The 27,672-nt window shown below is 43.6% G+C and overlaps 1 protein-coding gene across 2 annotated transcripts in view; it reads right to left on the bottom strand.

Annotated features, from left to right (window-relative positions):
* Nucleotides 1-15,395: 15,395 nt before the first annotated feature.
* Nucleotides 15,396-27,672, bottom strand: part of CLPB (caseinolytic mitochondrial matrix peptidase chaperone subunit B) — a 143,846-nt gene continuing 131,569 nt past the window's right edge. For both annotated transcript variants that reach the window (XM_011286604.4, XM_011286605.4), the window contains 7 exons: nucleotides 24,030-24,074; nucleotides 23,305-23,466; nucleotides 17,255-17,411; nucleotides 16,714-16,787; nucleotides 16,449-16,568; nucleotides 16,119-16,223; nucleotides 15,396-15,710 (listed from right to left, as the gene is read on the bottom strand). In XM_011286604.4, the coding sequence (XP_011284906.1) occupies nucleotides 15,462-15,710; nucleotides 16,119-16,223; nucleotides 16,449-16,568; nucleotides 16,714-16,787; nucleotides 17,255-17,411; nucleotides 23,305-23,466; nucleotides 24,030-24,074 (912 nt within the window). In that variant the 3' untranslated portion in view covers nucleotides 15,396-15,461. The remainder of the gene's footprint in view (nucleotides 15,711-16,118; nucleotides 16,224-16,448; nucleotides 16,569-16,713; nucleotides 16,788-17,254; nucleotides 17,412-23,304; nucleotides 23,467-24,029; nucleotides 24,075-27,672) is intronic.

The following is a 27,672-nucleotide window of genomic DNA, read 5'->3' as shown; positions in this document are numbered from 1 at the left end:
TGCTTAACCGACTGAACCACCCAGGCGCCCCATATGTTTACTTATTTTTTTTTAGAGAGAGAGAGAGAGACAGAGAGAGAGGAGAGAGAGAGAGAGAGAGAGAGAGAGAGAGAGAGAGAGAGAGAGAGAACACGGGGGAGGGGCGGAGAGAGAGGGAGACACAGAATCCGAAGCAGGCTCCAGGCTCTGAGCTGTTAGCACAGAGCCCAAAGCGGGGCTTGAACTCACGGACCTCGAGATCATGACCTGAGCCAAAGTCAGACGCTTAACTGACTGAGCCACCCAGACACCTCAGTCTTACTGCATTTAAAAAATAAAATATATTTACAGTCCTGGAGTTTCCTGGAGTCCTGTGGTATAAATTTGATTTTTTTTTTTTTTTTACATTCACTCTGTAGTTATTGGGCGTTTAGTTTTCTTAGTTCTGCTATTCATTTTTCTCAGTTCTGCTTTCCCTATTCAGTTTCCACTTTTAATAGAGTACAGAAATGTACTGAGAGAAAAAGTTTATAATTTCACTAACTCAAAATAAAAATACATATATTAGGCCAGATGATTTAAGAAAGACAGGGGTGCCTGAGTGGCTCAGTGGGTTAAGCACTGACTTTGGCTCAGGTCATGATCTTGTGGTCCATGGGTTCTGTCTCTCAAAAATAAACAAACATTAAAAAAAAAAAAAAGAAATAGAAAGTGATATATAAAGTGTCTTCCTCCTTTCTTCCCCTAGTCCTTCTCTCAAAAGGTAACCTTTGTGAATACTTTTATTTCTCCTAGAAATAAAAAAAAAAAGGCCGTGTGTGTGTGTATATGTGTGTGTGTGTGTGTGTGTGTGTGTGTGTGTGTGTAAGTGTACATACACATACACAAAGGGGATAAAACCATAATGTATATGAACTAGATTTTTCCCCATAATATTCCTGGAGATATTTCATTATTGGCACATACAGATTCATTTTGTTCTTATTAGTTGTGTAGTATTTATAATTTATTGTGATGAACACAATGGTTTTGAAACAATATTTTTTTTGAAAACAGTTTTTAATGTTTATTTTTGAGAGAGAGAGAGAGAGAGAGAGAGCGAGCGAGCGAGCATGAGCTGGGAGGGGCAGAGAGAGAGGTAGACAAGAATCCGAAGCAGGGTCCAGGCTCTGAGCTGTCAGCACAGAGCCTGATGCAGGACTTGACCTCAGGAACTGTGGAATCATGACCTGAGCTAAAGTCAGATGATTAACCAACTGAGCCACCCAGGCACCCCTGAAACAATATTTCTAGAACACTATGCAAATTATAAATTATAGAATCCTTTCTAGTAAGTTCTTTTTGTAGAGCAAACAATTATTTCAAGCTAATTAATACTTACCCAGTATTTTTCCAGGCATGTACACTTGCACTTTATTTTTTAGTTTATTAGTTTAAGTAATCTGTACACTTGACGTGGGGCTCAAACTCATTACCCCAAGATCAAGTGTCACATATTCCCCTGACTGAGCCAGCCAAGTGTCTCTGTACACTTGTATTTTAATACATCAAACTTGCTTATTTTAAAATTTAAATAAACTTTCTATTTTGAGAGAGAGAGAGAGAGAGAGAGAGAGAGAACACACAAGTGAGGGAGGGGCAGAGACAAGGAGAGACAGAATCCTGGGCAGACTTCACACCATCAGCGCAGAGCCCTATGTGGGGCTTGAATTCAGGACTGTGAGATCATGACCTGAGCTGAGATGAAGAGTTGGATGCTTAACCCACTGTACCACCCAGGTGCCCCAATACATCAACCTTTCTTAAAATGATCCCACCTGCAAATAACAGATGGCCACATATATAGTCACAAGGGTTTCAGGTGAAATGCTCAGCGAGGCAGTGAGCAAGATTTTTGGGAATCTTTTGGTTGCAAGAAACAGAAATTTCACCTGAAAGTAAACTCCAGCTAAATGAAAAAAGAAAGTTGGTTTTAGGGATACTCTGTTGTCTTATAGGACCTAACAGCAGGTGGGCTTCAGGGAAAACTGGGACCAGAGACCCAGACACCATTGTAACTCTCTCTGACCTTTAGCTCTGCTCCTCTCTGCAGTCTGTTCTTTACTCTCAGCTCATCAGTTTCTTCCACTACTCTGGCCCCCAGAGCAGATAACTTGGCCACGGCCAGCTCCAGAGCTGTACATCTTAGATACTCTAAAGAGAGCCTTGGGGTTCTCTCTCAAGCTCTGGTTTTAAAATTTCTTGGTGGGGGGAGAAAGGGGAGTCTGGTTGGTCCAGCTTGGGTCATAGTAGGTTATCACATTAGGACCAGTAAAATATATCCAGATGTATATCCAGAGAGCAATGGATGGCCATGAATGGACCAACATGACAGCAACCTTGAAAAGCATTTGGATGGTGTTAGTGGGTGGGGGACAACGTTGCTATCAGAAGGAGAATCCTGAGCAGACTGTTGCCTAGGAGTCTTCCATTACTAAGTCTTCTAATTTCTTGATGGACACTTCCTAGAAGGGGTAAGATTTCAGTGGTGCCATAATTCAAAGAAAATCGAAGCCCTCAGCGAAGGTTCCAGAGGTTCCCTAGGTCACAGAAAGACCCTAGCCAAAGAAGCCTTTACCAGTTTGGTGGCCCCCAACACACCCTTTTCTGGGCCTCCAATGTTGTGTGATCCTTCCAGTCAAAAGTGGAAAGCAGCAGGCATTATTGTTAAATAATGGCTCAGAGGGAGATCTACATCTCAATATAGATCAAAGTTTCTTTTTGATCCCATATTCCATCTTTCTGAAGAACCCCCTTTAACATTTCTTGTAATGCAGGTCGGATGGTAATGAATTCTCTCAGTTTGTATTTGTACGAAAAAGTGTTTCACTTTCATTTTTGAAATACTTTCACTGGGTATGGAATGCTGAGTTGACAGTTTCTTCCTTCAGCACTTTAAAGATGTTATTCTCTTGTCTTCTGGCCTGCAGAGGTTTTGGTGAGAAGTATGCTTTGTTCCCTGTATAATGTGTCTTTTTTCTTTGGCTGCTTTCAAGATTTTTCTCTTTATTTTTGGTTTTTGGAATTTTAAATATATGATGTGTCCAGGCATGTGTAGTAGTTTAAAAATATATATATGAATTCTTTGATGCTTTAAAAGGTGGAGCTTTATTCTTCTTTTAAGTTTGAGATGGACTTAGAAACTTACTTCCTGTTCCCTCAGGTATTTTAATTTGTAGTAATTTTTTTGTATTGAGGTATAATTAACATATAACATATTAGTTTCAGGTATATGACATGATTTGACATTTATATGTTATCACAAAATAACCACAACAATATCTAGTTAACATCTATCATTATACAAATTTTTTATTTACATATCGCCATGACTCATTTATTATATAACTGGAAGTTTGTATATTTTGATTGCTTTTACCCATTTTCCCCAGCCCCCACTGAACTGTTCTCTGTGTAAGTTTTTTTTTTTTTTCAATATTCCACATATGAGTGAGATCATATGGTATTTGTCGTTCTCTGACTTGTTTAACTTAGTATAATGCCCTCAAGGTCCATCCATGTTTTCACAAATGGCAAGACTTCATTGTTTTTATGGCTGAATATTCTGTATCTTGGATATTGTAAATAATGTTGCAGTGAACATGGGGTGCATATATCTTTCTGAGTTAGTGTTTTTGTTTTCTCCAGGTAAATACCCAGAAGTGGAATTGATGGATCACAGGATCCAAACTAAAAATAAAAAAATTTTTAATTTTTTGAGAAACCTCCCTATTGTTCTCCATAGGAGACTTACTTCTAATGAAGAGAATATGGTGGGAATAATGGTGTGCTACTTCTGAGACCTAGATCATACTAGATAAGGTTGCTTCTGCTTCACTCTTAGATTTCTCTAGGGATACTAACTGCCACACTGTGAGGATTTTAAGCTGGTATGCTTTAGTGACCAGGAAATTATAATTGTTTTATATATTTGTTAGAATAAGTCAGCTGACTGAAGAGATACTGTAATGGGAAGAAACTATCAAAGATAAAAACCCAAGTTGTGACATTAGGCCACAGAAATCTTGAGTGATTTGCTCTTCCAGAAAGCACGTGGTAAGCATTTATACTGTGTCTGAGTATGTCCAGATAAACCACAGAAATTAAGCAGAGTTAGACTCTAAAACAGTTTTGTAATTTTAACCTGCTGGGATATGAACCTTGACTTCTTTGATAAGCTGTATTAAAATGAAGTTCACTTAACTTTTTAAAATTAATAGACTTTATTTTTTAGAGCAGCTTTAGGTTAACAGCAAAACTGAGTGGAAAGTATAGAGTTCCCATATACTCCCCCATCCCTAGAAAGCTTCCCCACTATTGACATCACCATTGGAGTGGTACATTTGTTACAACTGATAACATGTCATTATAAACCAGAGTCCATAGTTTACAGCAGGGTCCATTCCATGGGTTTTGACAAATGTATGGCATGCACTCAACAATATCTAATATACAGAAGAGCTTCATTGCCTTAAAAATCCCCTATGCTCCACTTCCTCTCTGCCCCACTCAAGCTTCCAGCAATTGCTGATGTTTTTTTACTGTCGCTATGGCTTTGTCTTTTCCAGAATGTCATATAGTTGGGATCATACAGTATGTAGTCTTTTCACATTGGCTTCTTTCACTAGTAATATGAATTCGTGGTTTCTTCATGTCTTTTTGAGGCTTGATAGCTCATTTCTTTTTAGCACTGAATAGATGTACCACAGTTTGCTTATCCACTTGCCTATTAAGGAATATCTTGGTTATTTCCAAGTTTTGGCAATTATGAATAAAGCTACTATAAATTTTGTGTGTAGCTTTTGTGTGGATTTTTCAACACATTTGGGTAAATACCAAGCAGCATGACCTGTAGGATCCTATGGTAAAGTATTTTTAGTTTTGTAAGAACTAAAATAGTCAAACTGTGTTTCAAAGTGGCTGGACTGTTTTGCATTCCCACCGGCAATGAATGAGAGTCCCTGTTGCTTCACATCCTCACCAGCACCGGTGCTTCGGATTCTTTTCTAATGTGTGTGTAGTGGTATTTCATTGTTTTAATTTGTAATTCATTAGTGATGTAGGATATTGAGCATCTTTTCACGTGCTTATTTGCTCTCTGTATGTCTTTTTTTGGAGAGGTGTCTGCTCAGATCTTTTGCCCATTTTGTAATCTGGTTGTTCATTTTTTTTGTTGAATCTTAAGAGTTCTTTGTACATTGTGGGTACCAGTCTTTAATCAGATTATGTAGTTTGCAAATATTTTCTCCCAGTCTATGATTTGTATTCTCATTCTCTTGACATTTAGCTTTGATGCATTTTTTAAAAAGCTTATTTTCTAAATGATTTTTTCTTTAAATTGAGGTATAATTTCCTTGATACAAAAAACCTAAGATAATTCACGTCATAAAAGTCACCCTTTAAAGTGTACAATTAACTCACTGGTTTGCACAAAGTTGTTCAACCATCACCACTATGTACAGAAAATTTTCCTCACTCCAAAAAGAAACCTATTATCATTCCCATTTCCCTCTCCTCTTGGCAACCACTAATCTACTTTGTCTCTATGGATTTGCCTATCTGGACATTTTCATATAAATGGAATCAGAATATGTAATCTCTTGTAACTGGATCCCATTACATTTAATATGTTTTCAAGGCTCATCTTCATGTTGTTGCATACATCAGTACTTCATTCTTTTTATGGCTTAGTATTCCATTGTATGGATACATCATATTTTATCTATTCATCAGTTTGATGGACATTTGGATGGTTTCCACTTTTTTGCTTTTAACATTCATGTAACAAGTTTTTGTGTGTGTTTTATGACATAGGTATATACTTGGGATTGTAATTGCTGGGACCTATAGAAACTTTTTTTTTTTTTTTTAACGTTGAGAGAGAGAGAGTGTATGCACACGAGTGGGGAAGGGGCAGAGAGAGGAGAGAGAATCGCAAGCATGCTCTGCACTGCCAGTGCAAAGCCCGGCATGGGGCTTGAACTCATGAACCATGAGTTCATGGTTTGAGCTGAAACTAAGTCACTTAACCGACTGAGCCACCCAGGGATCCCTGAAAGTTGTTTAATCTTCCCAGGGATTGCTAGACTCTTCCAAAGTGATTGCATCATTTTACATTCCTAAATCTCTACTTCATCACTTGTTATTGTCTATATTTTTGATTATAGCCATTATAGTGGGTGTATAGTGGTATCTCATTGCAGTCTTGATTTGCATTTCTCTGATGGCTAATGATGTTTTGCTTATTGCCCATTTGTACATTTTTGGAGAAATATCTCTTCAGACCTTTTTCCCATTTTACAATTAGGTTATTCATCTTTTTATTGTTGAGTTGTAAAAGTTCTTGAAGTGTAGTTACTGTTGATAAGATGTAGGATATGACAGTGACATAGGTGAGTGAAGTGAGCAGGGGCAGAAAAAGATCATTAAATATAAGTAAAGCAGAGAGTTGGAACAGTCATTCATGGTAAGTTAAAGCCACCAAGAATGGCATGTGTGGGAAAAAGAGAAAGTGATACTACAGGAGCTAAAACCTTCCCTGTATGAGGGACATTGAGAGTTCAGTAGAAAGAACAATGACAGAAGGGTTGGGATAGTAGTCAGACTGCTTAATTTTAAAAGCTGGAAGAAAGGATGAGAAATAATCACAAAGCAGCAGTGGGGGGCTCACTTCCTGGGTATGACAATAAAAGCAGCCTCCACTTAGGAAGGCTACAGGGGAAGCAACAGTTTATGGGACAGCCAAAGTAAGCAGTCCCTTTAGGGGACAATTAAGGTGAAGAGTGATGGAAACATTCCAACAAGAAGGTGCTTACATAGAATTTGATTATAGGGGCACCTGGGTGGCTCAGTCGGTTAAGCATCCAACTTCAGCTCAGGTTATGATCTCGCGGCCCGTGGGTTTGAGCCCCACGTCGGGCTCTGTGCTGACCGCTCAGAGCCTGGAGCCTGTTTCGGATTCTGTGTCTCCCTCTCACCCTCCCCCGTTCATGCTCTGTCTCTCTGTCTCAAAAATAAACGTTAAAAAATTTTTTAATAAAAAAAAAATAATTTGATTATAGAAGGCAAGTGCTGGAAGGCACAGGCAAAGGGCTGGGAAGGGGAGCAGTACGTGTGATGTGGTGGTAGATGACCAATGAGGTTCAGACGCTTGGGATTACTGTGACAAACCTGTGAGGCATAGTGGGATTAGACTTGACTCTTAGGTGATGGTGAGCAAATAGTTCCAGGACTATGGTCGAGGCTACATTCCTTATTTCTGCAACTGGTCATGGCCCAGAGGTGGGGGTGGGTGGGGTGGCACTCCAGTGACTTCCCTCCTCTTCTACTCATTCCATATTCTCCTTGCCCTATGTCATCTCCTTAGATCATTAGTGTTCTTTGCCTAGTAGGTGATCCAAATCTTTGTTCTTTAAAAATCCGAGTGGTCCTAGTATCTAATACCTAATACATAGTATCAATTAGGACCACAACAAAATAGAAAATTGCTTTAATGTAAAAAACATGGAAATAAATCTGAGGAAAGTTCTGGAGTGTTCTTTTCAGATTCACCTATTTTTTATACTGTCCTTTCTTGCATTATGGTTTCCAGTCTTCCCTTTATCTCTCTGAACATTTTAAACATATATAAATTCAGATTCTTTTAACAATTTTGAGTAATCTCTACATGTAAGTGGTGGCCAAACGCACAACCCTGAGATCAAGAGCTGCAGGTTCCACCAACTAAGCCAGTGAGGCACCCTTCAGACTCTTTTAAAAACAATTCTTGGAGTGTAATCTCTCCCATTTGTTCTTTCCTTGGTTTGTTGTTTCCTCTCCTTCTTCTTCTTTTGTAACTTTTTCAATTTCTCCCTGTAAGCTCATTTTTAATAGGACTTGTTTTCCCATGGGTTCCTTTGTGAAAAGCTGATTATGGGAATATCCTTAAAGAACAGTAACTCCTTGACTTCCACTCTCATAAATCCTTTGACTTTTGGGTTCCCATTCATTTCTGGCACCTTGGGATCTCCCATTTTTAGTTTCAAGCCCAGTTATGTGTTAAACTTTTTGTTGTTACATATTATTTCCATGTTTGAGGATGGGAAGGGATTTTGCCTGTAACTACTCCATCTGTTGCAAACTGGTCCGAAGTCAGCCCAAAGGGTCTTTTGAAACCATAAATATGGTAATTTCATTCCCTTAGATGGCATTCAAGGCACTATGAAATTAGGAAACTTGCTTCTCTAGCTTCATTTTCCACTGCTTTCTCCTCTTTTCCACATCCAGATACAGTCTCCACATTCTAGTCATAAATGACTCTTCTCTTTCCTTTCTCTCTCATTGTACCTAGGGTGTGTGTTGGTGGGAGTTAAATGGACTCATTCGCTAGTTTGCACACTATTAAGTAGTTACTGCCAGTAGCTTGTATGTTCTAAGAGCTAGATCCAGAAAACAGTATCTCCAGGTGCCTTCACATCTAGACACTGCAGTGTAACATGAGTTTAGTTAACTTAAAAAAAAAATTTTTAATGTTTATTTTTGAGAGAGAGAGAGAGAGAGAGAGAGAGAGCGCGCACGCGCATGAACAGGGGAGGGGCAGACAGAGAGGGAGACACAGAACCCGAAGCAGCGTCCAGGCTCCGAGCTGTCCGCACAGAGCCCAATGAGGGGCTAGAACTAACAAGACGCAACATCATGACCTGAGCTGAAATTGGACACTCAACTGACTGAGCCACTCAGGCACCCCTAGTTAACTTTAAATTAAAAATGCTGTTGAGTCTAGTTAGGTTTACACTGAATTATATATTGAGTCATACTTTTCAAGAACTTGGTATATCTTCTCATTTTATGCCCTTCAGTAGGATTTTCTTAAGTTTATTGTTAAATATTTTATAATTTTGAATAGGTAACACATTAATATGTTTCAAAATTAAAAGTATAAAAATGAATATCGTGAATTTTCCACTTCCATTGCTATCCCCCTCTCTCTATCCAATTCCCCTTTCACAGGTATTTTTTTTGTATATATGAACAAATACATATATGTATTTGTTGCAACTGAATGAAATACCTTTCCTTTGTTACTGTTTTCTAGTTGACTACTGCTAGAATAGAAAAAAAGCTATTGATTTTTATACATTTACCTTTTATTCACACACTTACCAAATTTCCTTATTATGCTACTAGGTTTTAGTATAGTCTCTTGGATTTCCTAAATACACAATCGTATTTCACCAAAACAAGATGTTATTATTTTCCAGTATTTTCATCAATTATTTAGTTTTCTTGCCTAATTGTTTTCAGCTGAATTTTCAAAGCAATGTTGAATCCTGTCTTATTTCAGACTTCAATAAAAACAGCTTTAGTATTCACTATTAGAAATGTTTGCGATTGTTTTTTGAATTATCTTTTCCTTTTACTTAGAGCCTTATTTTACATTAAAAAAAATTTTTTAAGGAATCTCTATGTCCAATATGGGGCTCAAAATCAGGACCCCAAGATCAAGTTACATGCTCTACTGGCTGAGATAGCCAGGCACCCTTAGAGCTTTATTTAAAAAAAAAATTTTTTTTAATGTTTTATTTATTTTTGGGACAGAGAGAGACAGAGCATGAACGGGGGAGGGGCAGAGAGAGAGGGAGACACAGAATCAGAAACAGGCTCCAGGCTCCGAGCCATCAGCCCAGAGCCCGACGCGGGGGCTCGAACTCACGGACCGCGAGATCGTGACCTGGCTGAAGTCGGACGCTTAACCGACTGCGCCACCCAGGCGCCCCAGAGCTTTATTTTTGTATCATAAATCATTAAAACTGAAAAATTTTATTCAATGCTTTTTCAGCATATACTGATAAAATATTTTATCTCCTTTAATTTAGCAAACTTTATCTGAAATAATTTTAGAGTTAGAGAGAAGTTCCAAAAATATAAAGAATTCCTATATATCCTTACTCAGATTTCCCACCTGTTAATACTTTACTCTTTTGTTTTATCATTGTGGGTGTGTATGTGTACATGTGTATACATATATGAGTCCATGCATCTGTATGTATGTATGTATGTATGTATATGTATATATAGTTTATATATATATATATATATATATATATATATACATATAAAGTTTCCAGATACATTTGCAAATTTTTACCTTTAACCTCTAAATACTTCAATGTATATTTTATAAAAACAAGGACATTCTCTTAATCATGTATTATCAAAATAAGAAAATTGATATTGATCTGACATTTAAATAATCCAGTTTTTTTTTTTTTTTTTTTTTTTTTTTTTTTTTTTTTTTTTTTTTTTTTTTTTTTTTAAGTAAGCTCTACACCCAACACAGGGCTTGAATCTGAGATCAAGAGTCGCATGCTCTACCAACTGAGCCAGCCAGGTGCCCCTCTTCGTTCTTGATGTAGTGACTTATATTAATAAATTTCTAATACTGAGGTTTGTACCACTGAAATAAACCTAATATGATCATAGCATACAATTCAACTTTGTTTTATTTGGAATTTTTAATCTATAGGCATAGGTGAGATTAGGCTAGGACATTCTTTTAGACACTATCAGGTTGGAGTATTAATCTTATGCTGGCCTTTAAAAATCAACCAAGCATCTTTCCATCTGATCCCACAGTCTGAAGCAACTTATAATTAAAAATTGTAATTCATCTATTTGTTGGGCTGGATGACAGCTTCAAGTGGTGTTCACCTTGTGACAATTCAGTGAACTGTATACTTGTGATTTGTGCATTTTTCCACATATATTTCAATAAAAGAAGTTTAAGTAGGGGCGCCTGTGTGGCTCAGTCGGTTAAGTGTCCAACTCTTGATCTCAGCTCAGGTCTTGAGATCGAGCCTGTGTTAGGCTCTGTGCTGGGCGTGGAGCTTGCTTAAGAGTTTCTCTCTCTCCCTCTAGCACTCATGTGTGCTCTCTCTCTAAAAACAAAACAAAAAAGTTTAAAAGAACATGATTTTTAAAAGGATAAATGTTTAATAACCTTTCCAATTTTTTCTTTGGCAATTAATTGGGTCTATTCAAAGTATGTTTTGGGTCAGTATTTGCTAGGAAATTATCTATTGTTTCCAAATTTGTTGCCATAGAATTCTCCTAAAATTACAAAAGTTTCCATATTTACATGGTTTCTCATTCCTAATTCTGCAGGTTTTTGTGTTTTTTTTTTTTTTTTTGCTGTTTTTCTATTTATCAAGCTGAGGTTTTATCTATTTTATTGGTGTTTTCAGAGTCATTTTTCTACTCGTCCTTTTTTTTTTTTTTTTTTTGGTTTCCTACTTTTTTAAAAAGTTTATTCATTTTGAGAGAGAGAGAGAGAGAGAGAGAGAGAGAGAGAGAGAGAGAGAGGGAAAGAATCCCAAGCAGGTTCCTCGATGTCAGTGTAGAGCGTGACATGGTGCTCATTCCCACAAACCACGAGATCATGACCTGAGCTGAAACCAAGAGTAGGACGCTTAACCAATCAAGCCACCCAGGTGTCCCAGTTTTCCTACTTTTTAACTTCAGGTTTTATCTTTATTGGTCCATTTTCTATTTTTGTATGGTTTAAATGTGTTTCTTTCCTAAATCTCTAAAACAATCACTACACATCTTTGAGTTTTTCTTTCTGAATAATAAGTGTTACATTTTAATTTTCGAGCCCAGTCTCACGCATTCCAGGATACTCAGTATGGGATCAGGGTCTTACTTTACCCCATTTACTGAGGGTCCAATCCTGGCAGGTCCTTCTGGCTGGGCACAAAATCATGACAAATAAATGTGTGCTTGTTGAATAAATGATACTGTTCTGTCCTGGGAACCACTGTGAAGATCTGTGCTTGCTGCAAGGCCCACCCACCCATCCAAATACCTGGAGCATCTGTCATATGCTGGCACTGTGTCAGGTCTTGTGAAAAGGGCAGTGAACTAAACAAGTATCTGCCCTCTGGGTGTTTATATTCTAGTGACAAATACAGACACAGAACAAGTAATACAAGTGAACTAAGAATTGCCTAGGATGCTCTGGAAGTGATGATAGGGACCCAACATCACTTAGGAGGTCTACCTAAGAATCTGTAGAAGTGGTAATACTTAAGTTCCTCAAAATCTGAGGATCTACTCTGTCTCCTACTTTCCTCTCAGGAAGGTGGCCATTGGGTTTCCTAATATGAAAGTTGTCTGGTCTTGAGTTATATGCCTATTGCTCCTAGTCACAGCGGATTGAACCAAAGACTGACAGCCAGGCATACGAACTTAATCCAATAGGAACGTTCCACATAGGATGGTCACTAACTGACTGAATTAGAGCCCCTAAGGGAAGTCTGAACACCAAACAGAGTGAAAGGAGAAGAAACAGAGATAGCAGAAGAAGAGAAAAAGAAAAGTAAAGTATAATAGTGTCACAAATCCTATGGTATTGGATTGGAACTGTAGGTATCACCTGAACTCATGATTTTTAATAATATACATATAGACACAATAATAAATTCAGATGTGCATGTTAACATAAATACACATATTTCTTTAGCTCTGTATGCTGAAAGGGCCTAGAAATAATGACACCCCAGTAGCAATGAATACATCTGATGCCCATTCTCGAGTGAAAGGAACCAGGAGCTACCTGGGGAAATAACTGATGCCAGGGCTAGAACAAGAAAAATATGAGTGAGCTTGGAACATCCTGTGGTGCTAGAGAGTAAGGAAGTACTTAAAAAAAAAAATGATGGGGACAATGCTGAAACAACACAGAAGCCAACTTGAGAGAGTTCCTGATGGCCAAATCTGGGCCAGTATGAGCAACAAATGAACTATTTTAGTATTAGATTATAACTCATAGAATAAAACAAATATCCATTAGTTTATACTGATATAAATTATTGGATAAATATATGGAGGAAAAGAGATAGCTCTTCCCCACAGTAGAATACCAACTAATACATATAAAATAAGTAAACAGAAAGTCATCATTAGGTCAACACAGCATTAATACTTGTAAACAAAAGCCACTTGGTTTTTGGATGCTAAAATTAGTGGGCAAAAAGTCTAAGAATAAATAAGACATTGACACAGCTTCAAAGTATCTCCCCACAAGATTCTTACTAATTTCAAAGGGGAAATTAGTAATTTTACAGTGGAGAAACCTGGTACACACCACCTCAGCCATGTGATCAAAAGTAACATCACCACCTGCTATGAGGCACTAGAGGGGCACATCATCAGTTCTGGGGTAGTTTTGTCAAAAATGCAAACCCTCAATCTAATCACATGAAAACAGAAGACAAATCCAAATTGAGGAACATTCTACAAAACAACTGGCCTGGACATTTCAAAAGTGTCAAGGTCATGAAAAGCAAAGAAAAATGGAGGCATTGTCACAGGGTGAAGGAGATGAAGGAAACAGGACAACAAAATGTAACATGGACAAAAAAGGGGGGCGGCACCTGGGTGGCTCAGTTGGTTAAGCATCTGACTCCTGATTTCAGCTCAGGTCATGTCTCACAGTTCGTGAAGCTGAGCTCTGCATTGGCTCTACGCTGACAGTGCGGAGCCTGCTTGGGTTGTCGCTCTCCCCCTCCCCCATATGCGCGTTTGTGCACGCAGCACTCTCGCTCTCAAAACAGACCAACTTTGAAAACAAAACAAACAGGGGCACCTGGGTGGCTCAGTTGGTCAAGCATCCGACTTCGGCTCAGGTCATGATCTCACTGTTCCTGGGTTCGAGCCCTGTGCTGGCAGCTCAGAGCCTGGAGCCTGCTTCGGATTCTGTGTCTCCCTCTCTCTCTGCCCCTCCCCCGCTTGTGCTCGGTCTCTCTCTCTCTCTCTCTCAAAAATAAACAAACATTAAAACAATTAAAAACAGAAAAACAAAACAAGACAAAAACCCCCACAAAATGTAACATGGGATCCTGGATTGGACTTTGGGTCGGAAAAAGGGCATCAGCGGGAAACCTCGCAAAATCTGAATGTCTACAGAGTAGTTAGTACTGCATCAATGTTAATTTCCTGCTGTTAATAACTATACTACAGTTTTTAAGATGTTACTATTACGAGAAGTGAGGCGAAGGGTATATGGGAACTCTACCATTTTTGCAACATAAGCCGAAACTTATTTCAAAACAAGAAGCTGTAGTAGTAGTAGTAGTAGTAGCAGTAGTAGTAATAATAAAAAGAACAGCAGTCACTGAGGTAGGGAACAGCAGGCAGCTCCTTGAAGGGCTGGCCAGTGATTACTGGAGCATCTGCTGGAGCCCATGTCTTATCTTCTGTCTGCTTCATACCCACTATACTGTCATGGCATTCCTCCATCACCTGCCCCCATTTTCTGCTTCCTGAAAGAGATCATCAGCTAACACAAAAGGAGAGTTCTAAAATGGCTCTGCAGGGTGACGGAGTGGTCATCAATGGTGGCTACTGTCGATGGAGCCCAAGGATGCACCAGGCCTTGCTGTGCCCTGCTAAGCTGGGGTTGAAACGTGGCTGGTTTGTAGAATGCCCTTGGGGGATGGTATGCAGCCCCTCTGCTTAGTGACAAAGAAGGAGACTGCATGGGGAAGCTATTCATTCCAGACTAACTTAGTTGGGACAGCAGGATAGACAGAGCTGCTACAGACGTCATGGCCACTTGGGCACAGGACTGACTTCATTCTCTCTCTCCCTCCAGCTCCCCAATGTCTGTGTTAGATTCCTGAAGGAGGTCCCATAGAGCTGAGCTTGCTTGGTCATTTGGTACTGTTGTCCAGTTCCAGAGCAGAGCAGGGTAGTGACCCAGTCAGCCTTCCTCCTAGAGGTGCCTTATTCTGGCTTTGTTGCAAAGCTGGAGAAACATGGTCCGGCCTGACACCAGAATGTGTGGTGAGGGGGAGTAGCTACCACATGGCAGTGGAGTGGGGGATTCTATGGGTCCCTTCTCCTTGGAATTTTAGGGCATGGGAAAGAGGTAGCCTCAGCCTACACTGTACAACCTCTGTGCCTGGGCCTCTGCATTCTTTCTCCACAATCTGTGCAGACATTATGGGGACTCAGTTGCATGAGGGCCAGCAGAGGGTGGCAGACAGGTCACAGCCTGGTCCCTGTCTTTCCTGAGCTAGATCTGTTCTTAGCTGTCAAACTTCTGAGCTTCCTCGGACCGTGATAAAGTTCCAGAAAATATACAGGCCATGGGGATCATGCTGAAGGATAGAGAAAAGGGACCTCCTTCTCCTCCCTGCTCTGAAGAGGGTGGGAAGACAGCCCCTCTCCTGGGGACCTGTTAGCAAATTTTGGGCCCATAACAAATGGTCCAGGGGAGGGCAAAACCCCTATTTTTGATTTTGAGGCTAAGGAGGGGTCTTCCTGTGGCTGTGGAGGTAAACAGGCCTTAGGCTGGGTGGAGACGAGGTAAAGGGCATGAGGGGAAGATAGGGCGGTTGCCATGCCACAGCCGAGGGGCCTTTATTGGATGTTGAGGGCATGTATAGGTAGGTAGGTAGAAGCTAGAGGCTGTGGCACATCTTCTCAGGGTGTAGCGGTGCCCGGATGTCCAGTTTGTGGGTCTTGCTGTCCTTGTCGATGATCTCCAGCCGCAGCTTGGGTGGACGCTTCTCAGCCTGAGGTGAGGGCAGTTCGGGGCTCTTGAGCAGCTGCTTGTCTGAGTCCTCCACAGTGATACGCAGAGTACAGCCCCCTGGCAGCAGATCCTGTTCATAGGCGGCTGCCAGCTGGTTCACCACACGGCGTTCTACCTGCAGGTGACAGGTGAAGTGGTCGTCACCACTGTGGCCTGGGCTAGCATGTGGCCTGAGCCTGGAGCCCAGGCTCCATCACTTACTGCTAGGGCAAGTCAGAAACCTCTGAGCTTCAGTTTCCCTCTGCAGAGTGGGGCTAAAAACACACAGTTTAAAGGACTATGCTAAAGACTCAGGGGTGTCAGTTCCTGAGGTTCCCAGCTCAGTTCCTCACTCCTAGCAGGGATTCATACTCGGTTATCCTTCAGGACAGGGGTTTTACTTGATCATCTTCCGGTTTTGGTTGTGAAGGGGCATCTGCTCTGGGTATGAACTATTCCAGGTTGGGAGCCCAGGGGCTGGGTCTGGGGGCCCTGGGGTGGGAAGTGTAGAGGTGCCTTACTTCTCTAAGGATCCTGTGCTCACCTCATGCTTGATGGAGCGGGCGCCATAGTGCACGTTGTAGCCGTCGACCAACACGTCTGCCACCTCGCGGTCCCAGAGCAGCGTGATATTGTGCCTTTGCTTGGCCTGAGACAGGTCAGATAGGAGCGTGCCTGCATGTGGCCCAGTGCTTTCCATCTCTCACTACTCTGGCCTGAGGCCTGGGCCTGTGAATGACTGTGTGCCCCTGAGGCCACTGACCCACACCACTGTTCTCCAAGCCTCTAGGAAGGGGGTGCTCCCAACCCAGTGTTCCCCAATTTCCAACAGGCAGATGACCCATCCCCACCCATAGGCAGTTCCTATTCTTACTCTCTTGGCCCAGAAGTTCAGTTCCTTGTTGACAAGTTGGATGAGCTCCGAGTGGCAGAAGGGGAGGAAATAGACAATCTCATTGATTCGTCCCAGAAACTCATCCCTCCGGAAGTGAGCCTGTAGGGCCAGGTTAGGGGTGGGGTGAGCTCTGTGACCCAGAAGGGGTAAAGGGAATTACTAGACCCCAAAGGGGAAGACAGAGAGATGGCTAAGGGGGATCTTCCCACCCAAGACTCCAATAGGAAGGACAAAGACCTCTTACTTTCAGGATGGGGCGAATCACATTCTCCTTGAAGTTCTTTGAGATGGTAATCTTGTCATTAATCTGGACATCCCCTGTGGAAAAAGAATCATAAATTGCCTACTCCCCACACCTAGGGAGCTTTGGGAACTGTGTCTGCCTCGTGGCCCCATTTATGAAAAGAGATCTGGTCCTGCCCCTGATGGTCTGTGTGATCCTGGTCAGGGTCTCAGGCTCTCTACGCCTTGGCCTGCTCTCCACCTGAATATTGAGAGGGTTAGAACTGGGCACTTCCTGAGGCCCTTCCATCTCTATGTGCTACAAATCCAAAGCTCAGGATTCCTTAGGGTAGGAGTTGTGTGAGGGAGGAACAGAGGGGGAGAAGAGTCAGGACAAGACTTGAGTTCTGACTTGGAAGAGGGGTTGGAGGGTTCACTTCCAAATAGAAAGACGACAGATGTGGCCTCCTGCTTGATGTCATCCTCCACCTCCTGGGGAAGAGATGTGCTGGTGGTCTGGGCACCTGCTCAACTGCCCAGACAGCTCAGGCTGTGTGCCATACCAAGGTTTTCAGCAAGACGGTTATGGCTCATCTCCAAAGCCTCCTGCCGCAGCTGCAGGGCATGCTGTGCGATCTCATCACTGGCCACATTGGAGGTCATGATGAAGATGGCATCCTTGCAGTCGATGGTCTTCCCTTTTCCATCCGTCAGCCGGCCCTGGGAAAGAACAGTGACTCCATGTTCATGGAGGGTTAAGCCTGACTACCTCTTCCAGAAGTTCTCTCTAGAACCCTCAGCTGCTCCCTCCTCCCAGTTCTCTGAGCACTATTCTCACACCTAGGCTGCAGTGCTCACTGCCCTGGGCTGCAACCACTCCACCTGTTGAGAGTGACTTCAGGCAATATTGCACCTCTGTTTGTCATCAATAAGGGCCCTTGATTCCTGTCTGGCACCCTGGAAGTCAGCCTGATTAAACATGCATTTATCCAACACACTTCCTTGGCGGCCCAGTCCGGGCCAGGCTCGAGGCTCACCGCACCTTTGACATTCTCCTCCTTAAGAGAAGAAATGCCACTCAAGAAACCAGCAATGACAATTCAGTGAGTTAAGTGGTATAAGGTCACTGTAGGAGTTCAGAGGAGGGTATTTTATAGGGCCACTGTGAAGACTAATATGGTCATGTTGGTTAAAAACCCTTAGGTAACCAAACTATGCAAATGTCCTGAACTGTTATTATGACAGCAGACAATATACATTTGCTGTATCAAAATGAATGACATGAACTGAAACCAGTATAAACTCTGCATCTTTATTTATTTTTTTAATTTTTTAATGTTTATTGGTTTTTGAGAGAGAGAGAGACAGACAGACAGACAGACAGTGCAAGCAGGGGAGGGGCAGAGAGAGAGGGGGACACAGAAACCAAAGCAGTCTTCAGGCTCTGAGCTATCAGCACAGAGCCTGATGCGGGGCTCAAACTCACAAACAGTGAGATCACGACCTGAGCCAAAGTCAGATGCTTAACTGACTGAGCCACCCAGGTGTCCCCAAATCTCTCCATCTTTAAAGCCATCCTTTTGCCTGACAGAGAGGAAGAGAAAACAAGGCTCCTCTTTAGCCAATGTGGGAAGTTTCCTTGGAATCTTTAGCTCTTTCTGAAGTGACACAGATGAAACCATCTATACAGGAGACAGATGCACCGAGAAAAGATACAAGGAGCTACGGTAGAAGGGACAGAACAACGAAGAAAGTATAGTTGTCTGGGGCCACTCAGTTCAAGGGCAAGAAGCTCCACCTACTCAGCAAACATCAAGGCTATGACTGTACAACAACAGCACTTTATAGTCATTTATGACAAAAGCAATGGTCACGGCCTCGCTGAGCAGAACTGATGGGAATAACAACAGTGGACACCGATGCGGCACTTCTACATCCACTGCAGGTCTCCTGTTTAGTGCTTTCCATGTGCTCCCATACTCTTCCCACAAAGCACAAACTCATGCCAGGCCAGAGACCATGGCTCTGGGGACAGGTCACTGACCTCAACGTGTCAGCTCCTGCCTGCCCCAGGCTCAGATGGTAACTAGTCCTCCTTTAACAATTCCCATTCCCTGGTGGTATGGACCTGACTCAGGGTCAGCCCTTGCTTCTAAAGCCAAAGCAAAGGCAGACTAGCCCTGGCCCTCAGGGGCTAAAGGGGAAGAAATGTGCATTAACCTAGCACCTACTCCATGCTGGGCATGGTATCTGGTGCTTGTTAGCCTTGCTTTATATGGGTCTTTGACACAGGCCTCTCAGAAAGTGTTAGTTCCAAGGGGGCCTATTTAGAATAGATGTGCAGCTCAAGTCCTAATCACTTTCTTGTCCCTGCCTTGGGTGGGAAGAAGGGAAAGCAAGGGTGGAAGCAGATAATCTTTAGCTTTTGCCATTAGCTTCCCTATCTATGAGTTATAGATCAACAGAATCTACCTGGGGGCAATTCTTTTTTTCCTTTTTTAACGTTTACTTACTTTTGAGAGAGACAGAGACAGAGTGCAAGCAGGGGAGGGACAGAGAGAAAGAAGGAGACATAGAATCTGAAGCGGGCTCCAGGTTCTGAGCTGTCAGCGCAGAGCCTGATGCGAGGCTTGAATACACGAACCATGAGATCATAACCTGAGCCGAAGTCAGATGCTCAGCCAACTGAGCCACCCAGGTACCCGGGGGCAATTGTAGTTTTGAAGACCTGTTTTGTGCGTGTGTGCGTGTGTGTGTGCGTGTGTGTGTGTGTGTGAGATGTGTCCAAATGTGCGCATAGAACACTGTTCACAGAGCTCAACCCCAAGGACTGAGTACACATGCTGCTATACTGGCTAGAGCAACAACCAACAGCAATTTCATTCCAGGATCAAAGCGCTGCTTCTAACTGGGCCTGTGGATGGGTCCTAGAGGGGTGACAGGAACAGGTGCAGGGTAAGACTGACCCAAAGGATGACTTTCAGTGTTCATGTCTTCTCTTCCTCAGAGTCTTTGGCAATAGAATGTGTCCCAAAGAGGGAGTTGTCACTGGCACACCTCCCAGCAGTGACTGAGTGGGTGTGAATGCTACCCTGGGTTATAGGGGTTGCTTTCCCACTGCTTCCATCCTTGAAGGGAAGAGCAGGTTGGGCTCCTCAGGAGCCAGTCTCTTCTTGGGACTTCTTCCCTGTGCTACAGGCTCTGGGGTCATAGTCCTGCTTGGTGTTTTGGTGAGAACATTAGGGCTCCTGCTTCTCTGGATCCAGGCTTGTGAGAACTGGGCTAGGTGGGAACGAGGGTGCTTCCTTCATGCCCCCAGACTGGATCATATGCCCCCACAACTCCCGACAATTGTAACTTATTCTAGCTCAGCATGCACCACAGTGGGCTAAAATGCTTTTTGCTGCCAGTCTGCCCCACTCATTCATGAACACCAAGGCAGACACTGTGCATCCTGTGTCCCCTCTGCCCCACCTGAACCACATTCCCTCTGACTTTCCTGATAGGTCACAAGGCTCTGGGTTAGCCTTTTCTTCTCTGCATACTACATACCCCCTAGTTGAGAGATCTCATCCCTTCCTGTGGCTTCCATTACCCTGTCCGTGCTGATGCATTCCTGAATCTCTGCTTCCAGTCCAGAATTGTACTATGCTCTAGATCTCTCCAACTGATGACTGGCCTCTCGGACACCTCCATCTGGTCGTCGTCCCTCAGGCATCTCATTTTCAGTGATTTCAAACCTCAGCAACTCACCTTCCTTGCCAATCTGCTGCTCATCCTCCTGTGTTCCCTGCCTCAGTCAATGGCAGTAGCGGCCGTCTTGTCACCCAGGCCAGAAACCCTGCAGCTGGCCACCCCTGGCCCCTCTGTCTCCCCTCATATTCAATCAAATCACTGAGCCCTGCATAGTCAGCCTTCCGGGAGTTCTGGCTAGCCTGTGGCTCTGCTTTAGAGAAGGCATCCTCAGCTCTAGCCCGGAGGCTTCAACAGCCTCCTTGCTGCTCCCCGTCTGCCTTCCAGTCCATTCTCTCACCAATGTCTTCTCTCAGGCTAGGAAGACAGATCTTTATAAAGTAAGAACCTGGCCATGTTTCTTTCTTGCTTAAAGTCTTTAAAAGCTCCTTACAATCTAACAAGTAAACCCATACTTCATCTCCTGGGATTGTAACTGGTCCCTGACAACTTACCCACTCACCTCCACTGTTCTGTTCTCACTACCCTTCTGTAGCCGAGCAGTGCTGAGCAGCTGCAGTTCCCTGGACAGGCCAGACGGCCTCGCGCCCCCGTGCTTCGGCACAGTAGGTGTCTGCTGCCAGCCCTTCTCCGCTCGTTCGCCTAGAACCTCCTTGAAAGGTATACTATATTCCTGTTGAATTAAGTTACTTAACAGAGCATTTCCCCTGACCTCATGGGCTCTGGGAATGGTTGGACTAAGATAAAGTCCCTGTCCACAAGGAGCCTATAAGCATAACTCTGGCTAAGTAATCTTGGATGACAGCTTTGGTCAATGGAATCAAGGATATAAATTTCAGGAATGACAGTAGGTTGGTGGGGGCTGTAGGAAGGGATTATTATCAACTCCCAAAAGGTAGTCAATGGAGTGACAGTAGCAGGGAATGGGTGGACAGGGCTTACATATGGAGGCGGTAACAAGTTCTAGGTGGTGCTGGTTGTATTTCAGTCAGCAGCTGCCTTCCCTCTTTCTGGGCCAAGGTGGTCATCAGAGGTACCTCTCCAGGGATGTCAGAAACTGTTGTGCTCACGCTCCCTGAGCTGGGCCCTCCCTTCCTGTGAATGCTTCACTGCAGATCTACCTCTCTCTTCTGGTCCTACCTGCATGGTAGTTCTTAGTGAAGCTGTAGGCTCTGAACTGGACTGCCTGGGTTCCAACCTTGGATTCTCTCTTCCCAGCTGTATGACCATGGGCAAATTACCTATCTCACTTTACTTCAGTTTCCATATCTTACACAGAGGCAGTAATAAGAACTATCCTCGTAGGGATGTTGGGAGGATCACATGAATTGATACAAGTAACTGTTTTAGACCAGTGCCTGGTACATAAAGTCAAAAATTTCAACATTATCATGTCTCCTTTCCACTTATCTACCTAGGCAGGGAGCTCCCAGAGAGAAGGTCTGGGTCTAGTCCATAGCTGTGTACTTGAATCCCATCAAGAGACTAGAATAAAGTGGGAGGTCTTACAGCCCAGATGTGGGTAACTAATATATGACTTTTGAAGGACCGGCCTTTATTCCTCAGTGGGTGGTCTGGGGACAGGGAAGAGGTGGGGGGCTAGGAAGACAGCAATGAAACTAGGGCAGGGACAAGGATACTGGGCCATGTGGGGAAGGTGATGGGCAGCTATGGGGATATCTGGATCTGGGTCTTCTTGGTTTGGCACCTGGTGTGCTATTTGGTCCATGAGGAGTCCCTTCCCACACCTCATCAAGTACACTTGCGATATGGGAAGCAAAACCCCTCCTTGCTGTCCCAGAGCTGGAAGGGGCTAAGTGGAAAAGTGGGCTGGACTCCATCTGGACATATATTGGTTAATATAGCCCCGGCTTGGGAGCAGAGGAGAAGCCTCATGCTCAGTTCTGCCCGGCCTCTAAAGGAAGAGATCCAATCCTCCTATGATAAGCTCTCCCTCCCCTGCTTGAGGTAAGGAATGGCACAGAGTAGGAGAACCGGGGCTCTGGAATCAAATGTATCTGTGGCCCAAACCTGGATCCTCTGTATAATAGCTCCATGGCCTCAGGCAAGTCATTTATAACCTCTCTGAACTTCAGTTTCTTCTTCTATAAAAAATGAGACAGCTGGGGGGCCTGGGTGGCTCAGTTGGTTGGGCGTCTGCCTTCGGCTCAGGTCATGATCTCATGGTCCATGAGTTTAAGCCCTGCGTCGGGCTCTGTGCTGACAGCTCAGAGCCTGGAGCCTACTTCAGATTCTACGCCTTCCCTTCTCTCTGCCCCTCTCATGCTCATGCTCTGTCTCTGTTTCTCAATAATAAATGTTAAAAAATTTTTTTTTAATTAGAAAAAATAATAAATAAAAAATGAGACAGCTGTCACTGCCTGGCTATTGTGATGATTAGCGGTGACGTTGTTAGCACAAGCCTAGTACACAGAATGTACTGAAAAGCAGAGTTCTTATTTAGAGCTTACCCTACCAGAAGGAGGTTATCTAATTTGTGGTGAGCCTGGAACTCCTTGGAAGAAAAGGGCTTCACAAGCCAGAAAGGTTCTTGGAGCTTATCTTGGATACAGCCTCCTTCTTTGTCACATGAGGTCCCTGATGCCTAGAGATGGAGCAGAGCTGGAACTAAAAATTCATGCCTCTCTGTCTTGGTACCTCTGCTCCATGTCTCTCTAGAAGGCAATCTGGGCAGCCAGAAAATGTCAATCCTTGGGTAGTACTGGTCTGTCCTCAAGTGCCCAGCCCAGGCCCTGGTCCAGAAAGGGGGCAAAGCATCATTTGCTAAGTGACTGAATACACATGGGGGCAAAGTGGCAAGTGAAGGGATCAGACAAGCCTCTGGGCCCTTGATTCTTGATTCACAGCACCCCATACTTTTGGGGTCCCCTCCTCCATCCCAGCCCAAAGTCACTTTCACCTCATCAAACAGCTGCAGCATGATAGTAAGCACATCTGGATGGGCCTTGTCCACTTCATCGAAGAGCACCACAGCATTGGGACACTGTTTCAGCTTCTTGGTCAGCTGGCCACCTTCTTCGTGGCCAATGTAGCCTGGTGGGGACCCGATAAACTTGGCCACCTGGAGGAAGGAAGGAAACATATTGAAAAAGCCTTTCTATGCTCTTAGTTTCCGATATGGGCATACATAGGAAAATGGCTTTATTCATTAAGACTGCCTGTGTCAAGGGGCACCTGGGTGACTCAGTTGGTTAAGCGTCTGACTCTTGATTTTCGGCTCAGGTCATGATCTCACAATTTGTAAGTCTGAGCCCCACGTTGGGATCCATGCTGACAGCATGGAGCCTGCTTGGGATTCTCTCTCCCCCTCTCTCTAACTCTCCTCTGTGTGCGTGTGCACGTGTACTCTTGTACACTCTCTCTCAAAATAAATAAATAAACTTAAAAAAAAAAAGACTGCATGTGTCAACAGGGACAGTCAGGCTTTCTCCTGGGGTGGCAGGAATCCTGCTGTAATGAGAGAGCAGACAGATCTTCTTTATGCTTGTTTTTCAGAGCAAGTCCGATACAAAACAGATCAGTGATCCTGCTGCACACATATGCCCCCAAAGGACAAATCCCAAGGCAGAATCATGTTGATTGACAGATCCACCAAACCACGTTTTACCAAGGACTCTCACTCACCTCATGCCGCTCCTGGAACTCAGACATGTCCAGCCTGATGAAGCCCTGTGTGGAAACAAGCAGGAGTCCATTTGGAGGCAGGAAGGTAGAGGGAAGGGTTAAGGAGGAGAGCTGCTCAAATAGGCCCTAGGGTTTCAGACCACACCAACCAAGATCTTCTACCCCATTCTCACCATAGTGGGTTTCTGTTCACTCCTCCCCCACATGATCCCCCCCATTTGCTACCTTAATAAACCTAAGTCATATCCCTGCCCTTCTAAATCTGGCTCAGAATGTCTCTTTTTTCAGGCTTCTACTGGTCTGATTACCGTATCACCCACCTTCCCACCCATCCCACATTTCCTGAGGGCATCTTGTGTGTGCTGGGCACTGGAGCTACAGCTGTGAACAAGTCTTGGTCTCCGTCCTCAAGAACACCTCAAGTAGGGGCAGACATACATGGACAAATTCGGTCACCATCAGTGTGGACCATGATGAGAAGGAAGGGTACAATAAATACCCAGACAGCTCCATGGTGCCCTCAGCTGTGCAGGTCTTTATAGGGACATGCCCCTTTGTTTTAGTTTTCTTTTATGCTAAGAAATCTTTTAATTTATTTAACAGCTATCCATATGGCAGCTTACAGCCCCTCTCTCTCCACCACTGGGCCTAGGAGTGATCTGAAGGGAACCTCTGGGGTGAGGTTCAACTATGATTAGCCTCAGAGGGAGCAGATGTGTGTGTGTATGTGTATAGTATGGGATCTGTGAATTAACACAGGCAGAGTATCCACTCCTTCTCACAATGGATTTAGGGAGTGAAAAGGGGATTCACAGGTAGCCTGTCTCTCTACTCACAGCCTGGGTTTCCCAGGTTCCTCTCCTAGTGGCACATACTTCCACCTTAGAAAGTGCACTCACTGAATATGCTTCTTCTGAGGGCTGGGGATGACAGGGTGCCAGGAGCCTAGAGGGAGGTAGCTATTTATGTCTGAAATCCAGGCCACATTCTAGCTCTGCTGCCGGTCAGAAATTCACTCGGTGACGTAGTTTTTCTCTGTTCTGTTCACTCTGTACCAGAGGTAGAGGGTGGCAGAAGAGCCTTGGCAGGCCCTTGGTTTCCAGTCCCAGTTTGGCCACTGTCTGTGTGGCACTGGGCATGCTGCCCCCCTCCCCCTTTTTGAACTGCAGCTTCTTCCTATGTAACACAGGCCCTGTTTCCTCTCCCTGGCTCACCAGGGGCCTGAGGAGAGGCCTAACCCAAGAGGTAGAGGAGGGCTGGAGAAGTAGTAAGGCAATGTGGAGGTGACCACTGCTATCCGAGAACATGGGGCATTAGCCAGAAAACATTTTCAGAGGGTCCCAGGCAGCTCAGCCAAGAGAAACACAGACTTGAGGAAGAATGGGAGGACAGACATGAAGAAGCCGGGAGTGCTTCCCAGAGGGAGCAAAGCATTGGAACCCATGAGATGGGTATCTAATGATAATAGCTGACAGTCACTGTGTGCTAAGTACCTGGCAATGTTCTAAGCCAGCTGCTCTACAGGGCTCAGAACATGTACAAGTCTGTAAAGTAAGTATTCTTATACTTTTCAGAAGAGAAGACTGAATCACAGATTAATGTAACTTGACCAAGGTCACTCAGGTTTGACAATTTAGCTCCAAGTCTGTGCTCTTAGCCACTAAACTCTACTGCCTCCTATTTCCTGCTCTGTCAATCAGCAGGGCTCTTGGCAGTCTTCATCTGAAGAATCCTGGGCTTTGTGCCGATGTCAATTGTCCCAGGATCCAGAAGTATAGGCTCTACTGCTCACTTATGTCAAATAATGTGGGTTCTCATCCTAGTTCTCCTACTGATTTGCTAAGTAACTTTGAACAAGTTTCAGGGCTTGAGTTTCTTGGCTTGAATACTTTTGGTTTCACATGATCTTAGTTTAGGATGAAGTGAGACAACAATTATGACAGTAATATCCAACATGTACTGATTGATTACTACATGATAATGATGGTGTCTAGCGTTTTACATTATTATCTCAATTAACTTTCACAATAATCTAATCAGTTAGGCACCATTATTGGACCCATTTTATAGATGAGAAAACTGATGTAAACAGAGATCCCAGCAAACTCCAGAGTAGCTTAGAATTGGGGTTTGAACCCAGGCAGGTGGACTACCCTTGATTCCAATAAAGAAATTATAAAATTGTACAAATGAGACCTTGTGAGGCAACCAGGTCCAGAGGTACCAGTGACCCTTTTCCAATGAGGAAACTAAGGATCACAAAGCCAGAATTTAAATTCAAGCCACCAAATCCCAGGCCAGCATGCATTTCATTTAGTCAGCCCTACTCTACCCTTTTTATGACACGACACTTCCTATAAATCATTCCTTGGGTCCTGTTGGTGTTGGGTACAGTTTAAGACTCTCGGATTTTGAAGGTAGGTCTCAAACTTGCCTGTTACATGGCCAGAAAATGTCTCTACTAAACACAGACTCTGAGGTGAGCTGGCCCACAGGCTGGTACAAGTAGGAGTTTTACAGAAGCACCGCCTAGGATTTAAAAATTAGGGGCACCTGGCTGGCTCAGTCAGTACAGCGTATGACTCTTGACCTTAGGATCTTGAGCTCAAGCCCCATAGTGGGTGTGGGGCCTACTTAAAAAACAACAAAATAAATAAAATGAAAATTAAATACAGAGACAGCTGTTCTGGGCTTCTCATGCCTCTCATCTCCCTATGTGACGTGGGGACAAACTGACAAGTTTACAATCTAGTCTCCTACTGTAGCTGAGAACAGTTGTATTGAGAGAAGAGATGAGAGACTGGATTCTGATTTTACCTCCTCCCCTCACAAATGAACTTGGACAAGCCCGTACATGTTGTAGGATCTCAGTCTTCTCATCTGAAAAGTGGATCTAATTTAGCATCACAGGATCAAGTAAGACAGCTGATGGGGTAGTGCTGCAGAAAGTACCAGATGATGAACACACATGAGACAAGGGATCAGGCACTTACTTAAATGTGCCAGAGCCTGAGCTCACTGTGATTCATATTACCTCACTGCATGCTCACAACCATCTCAGACACAGGATTGGACAGCTTCACTTTGAGGCAAGAGAGCTCAAACTTGGAGGGGTTAAGTAACCCACCTAAGGTCAGGAGAAAGGAGAACTGGAGCCTGTACTGAGGAATGGCTGGCTCCAGGGCCCTGACTGCCCAGCCCACTGCCTCCAAGGGGTGACGGTGTACTGCAGAATGCCATAACCATGCTTCTAGGAGCCCCCGCACTGGTGTCAGTCTGCCCCTCATTCAGATGCTCCAACTGAAAAATGACTTGAATCATCAGTCTCTTAGCAAGCCCCGCCTGCCTCCTACACCAGCAAATCAGACCATGCTTTCCCTTCTTCCACTGTGTATGAAGACATATTAAGACAGCTTGGATAAGGAGATTATAATTTGTAATTAAATATTAACCTTTCTGACAGTATTAAAATTAAACCACTCAGAATTCTTCATCCCTAATCAGGTGGTTCCTGCCCGTAACTGTATCTTCCCTAATAGTCCTGCTAGTTTATGGCTCTTTCCAGAGTGCTAATTGTTTCAATCGCTGCCAACCTGATGAATTGTCTTAAAAATGCTATTTTGGTTGCAGTATGTTAGCATGC

The sequence above is a fragment of the Felis catus genome, chromosome D1, assembly GCF_018350175.1.
Source record: "Felis catus isolate Fca126 chromosome D1, F.catus_Fca126_mat1.0, whole genome shotgun sequence".
NCBI classification, from domain to species: Eukaryota; Metazoa; Chordata; class Mammalia; order Carnivora; family Felidae; genus Felis; species Felis catus.
Note: the sequence above shows the minus strand (reverse complement) of the source record. Positions and strands in the feature narration are given on the sequence as shown.